The sequence below is a fragment of the Quercus suber genome, unplaced genomic scaffold (genome assembly GCF_002906115.3).
Source record: "Quercus suber isolate HL8 unplaced genomic scaffold, Cork oak 2.0 scaffold_98, whole genome shotgun sequence".
Lineage (NCBI taxonomy): Eukaryota > Viridiplantae > Streptophyta > Magnoliopsida > Fagales > Fagaceae > Quercus > Quercus suber.
Genome location: NW_027069563.1, coordinates 625,898 through 629,611, shown reverse-complemented (window position 1 = coordinate 629,611; position 3,714 = coordinate 625,898). Strand labels below are relative to the sequence as shown.

The window sequence follows — 3,714 nt, the reverse complement described above, 5'->3', positions numbered from 1 at the left end:
TTAAAAAACTCAAATTTTCTCGCTTCCTTTATTATTTTAAAGTAGCTTTTTGAAGTGTTAAAAGCTAAAATTTTTAGTAACTGTGAATGCTCTAACTTAAAAAGGAAAAACAAAAAAATCTTAGCCAGCCTAGTATTAAAAAAAAGACATTATTTTGTTTTTTTTTTGGTTTTTTTTTGTTATTTTTTTTTATAAATGATTACATCTTAATGTATTTAAAAACAACAATTTTAAGTATTTATAATTTTTTAATACTATATAAATGCATATATGAAGTTTTTTGTTTCTTTATATTCCGGCTCCCGCAAGCTTAAAATTCTGGATTCATCATATAATTAGTACACATATTTCTTCAGTACAGTATCCTATTTTTTCAGAAACTACCATATCGCCATATCCTATTTCATATCCTACCCGTACCCATACTTTTGCGTCTTAGGTTGTGAATCAGATAACTTGCTTTTGTCACTACTTCAGTCCTCACAGTCACAAGCGGTTGCTTGAGTTTTCTCTCAATTTGAAGATGTTTCAACTCCTTTACGCTGAAATTTATGTATCTTTCAAAAATTAATAAAGGACTTTTAACTTTTAAGAATGTTGCCAAACGGCCTAACCTATTGTCAAAAAATTAATGGGGGTGGGAGTAGATTCCTCCACATGCCCGAAACTTCTCATTAGCTTCTTCCACATCCTGCAAAAAAAGTGCAGAGCACTCTCTTGTTTGATCTCACTGTTTGCACTTAATTGGATTTTCTTAATTAGTTTTGGTCAGAACCATTTAATCTGGATGAAATTTTTTTTCACACCCATACATGTAACAAATGAAAGAGAGAACTTGGAATCCAAGTTCTCTTCATTGGATAGAAAAGAAAATGTTACTGAACAATAAGAATTAGCAAATAATTAAAAATTAAGGTTTTAGATACAAAGGAAACTGCAGGTGCAGGCAGCCTAGCCAAAAAGTAAAACAGGGAAAACGTCGGTAAGATTTCTTCTAAATCATTTTAGATACAATTAAGTCCTTTATAGAATGGTCTTAAGAGGGTGTACCGTGAACGTGTAAAATCATTAAAATCCAATCTTGAGCCCCACTTCACATTCCCTATTCCTAAGTGGAAGAAAGTAGCTATCGCTGCCTCTTACCTCAACACATTCCCTCAGGACCCCAACTATAAATATGGGATTGTTATTTCTTGGCTTCCCATCTCACAGCCTCATTCTCATATATATTCTTCTGCTTCTTATTACTGAAGTCCCATTTTCATAGTATCATCCTAGTGTTAGGAAACTTGGTCCCTTAAGACATGAGATTTGCACTCAAAAACCAAGTCTTTCTTCTTTGTGTCATGGTACTCTTGCTTGCAGTACCGTGTTACTCTCAAGACACTTTTACCCACTCAAGAGCAACCTATTATGGTAGCCCTGATTGCTATGGGACTGCAAGTACGTGCATTAATTTGTTACGTCTAGATATTATGTAAATGTGTGTGTTGGACTTCTATTCTTTTTCTCAACAGATTTCTATTGATTTTTTGCTCGTGAGAGAGAGAGAGAGAGAGAGAGAGAGAGATTAAAAACTGCTAACCAAGCAATGCGTAGAAATTTAGCTTATCATGTTATTGTTGAACTTATAATATATATGGTGATATAGGTGGAGCTTGTGGCTTTCGCGAGTTTGGAAGGACTGTCAATGATGGCAACGTGGCCGGAGTGTCAAAGCTGTTTAGGAATGGAACTGGTTGTGGTACATGCTATCAGGTAAAATTGAAGCCGCTTAATTACCTTATAAAATACAGTCAGAATAATTATTTATAGATACGATAGAATTTCAAATTATATATAATTACTTTTTGTCTATTATTTAACTACAAGAGACAGTAGAGAACTGAACTATCTAACATTCCCCGTATGAATATTATATGAAGTTCAATGGCAATATAATTGTGTTAGGCACTAATAAGAAAGTGACTCCTTTGCTGTAGTATCCATAATCATACTCGTCACTGTCTGTGAATGAATCATCAGGTTAGGTGCACAACACCAGAAATTTGCGCTGATGAAGGAGTGAACATAGTGGTGACTGACCATGGTGAAGGAGACAGAACTGACTTCATCCTCAGCCCAAGAGCCTATTCAAAGTTGGCACGTCCCAACGATGTTTTGGAGTTGTTTTCTTACGGTGTGGTTGAAATAGAATACCGAAGAATCTCATGCAAATACTCTGGTTACAACCTCATGTTTAGGGTCCATGAGAATAGCAATTATCCTCACTACCTATCTATAGTTTTAGAATACGTTGCTGGACAAAACGACATCACTGACGTTGAATTGTGGCATGTACGTGTACTTCAAAAGGAGTGATATTAAAAATATTGCAAATTTTATTTGTTTATTTGATTAATTAACTTCATGTAACAGTTTATTAGTTTATTCGTTGAAAGTTGATAAAAGTACAGTTTTATCTAAAATAAAAAATGAACATTTTCGAAAACTGTACACATGTAAGTAAACTAAAAATCTAATCCTTTGAGATTTTAATAAATTAGTTTTATATTAATCCTTTTTAAGAGCTATTAATATAGTATCATTTTTTTTTTTTTTGAGAAAATATAGTATCATTTGGTTATTAGCATTCAAAAGGTAATAATGAAACTATGAAATGATAGCTAAAATGGTGTACATATATAGAATTATTAAAAGGCTAATACTTCTTGTGCAAATAGTGCACACCATTTGAAATAACTGAAATAATGAATTTAAGTCGGGATTTCAGTTATTTTGGATAGTATGTGTACGCACACATTATATGTAATAAATATTGCCATTATTAAAATGATGGATCTTGTTGGTTTATGGTGCAGGATAATTGGCAGCAATGGAGGGCCATGCGCAGGGCCTACGGGGCAGTGTGGGATATGGTTAACATGCCAAGAGGTTCAGTCAAATTGAGGTTCCAAGTGAGTTACAACTGGGGTACAACGTGGGTTCAGTCGAAAAATGTTCTGCCTAGTGATTGGAAGGCTGGGGTTGCTTATGACTCGTTCATTCAGCTCTATTGAAGCTCTCTTTCTTAGATTCCAAAGTGTGATAAATAATGGAGCAGTTTGATAATGACTTCTTTTTAGTAATTATGGTACGGTATTGTATGCTTTCTCAGCACAAGTGCTAGCTCTTAATTTGCGTTGCTCAATAAATAATAGGATGGTTGTTCATTAGATTCCAACATTAGTATATGTTTGGAACAGTTTGTTAATCATTTCCTTTTAGTTACCAGTCTAGGGATTGTATTATATGCTTTGTCAGCACAAGTGCTCTATGTATTGCTATGGACTAGTCATAAAATATAAATGAAGCTTCACTTTGGAAATACTTTGGCTATTCCTTATATGTACAAATCAGGAGTGGAACTACAAATTAATAAATTATGCAACTTGATGGAGAAGTGTGTGATTTCATTCATACTACGTCGTAGTGACTCATCGATTTCTCTACTATATATACCATTTGGTGCTGCCATCAAGAGTGACATTTCGTTTCAACTTTCAATGAACATGCTTTAGTCAATTATTTGGTCACTCAACACTCTTTAAATGCTTTGCAGCCCGGGTAGATTTTCCTTATCCGAAATCATTCATATACAATTCCTTTTCCAAGTCCAAACATTCCAACATCAATGCTTGCATGAATGCATGATACATCCAAAACCTTCTAGGT

At 34.0% G+C, this 3,714-nt stretch overlaps 1 protein-coding gene across 1 annotated transcript; it reads left to right on the top strand.

Moving 5' to 3' along the window:
* Positions 1–1,197: 1,197 nt before the first annotated feature.
* On the top strand, positions 1,198–3,369 carry LOC111989706 (expansin-like B1). The gene is made up of 4 exons (XM_024021503.2): positions 1,198–1,443; positions 1,652–1,758; positions 2,026–2,337; positions 2,862–3,369. The coding sequence occupies exons 1-4, from the start codon at positions 1,305–1,307 to the stop codon at positions 3,057–3,059; spliced, it is 756 nt and encodes a 251-aa protein (XP_023877271.1). The 5' UTR covers positions 1,198–1,304; the 3' UTR covers positions 3,060–3,369.
* Positions 3,370–3,714: the final 345 nt, after the last annotated feature.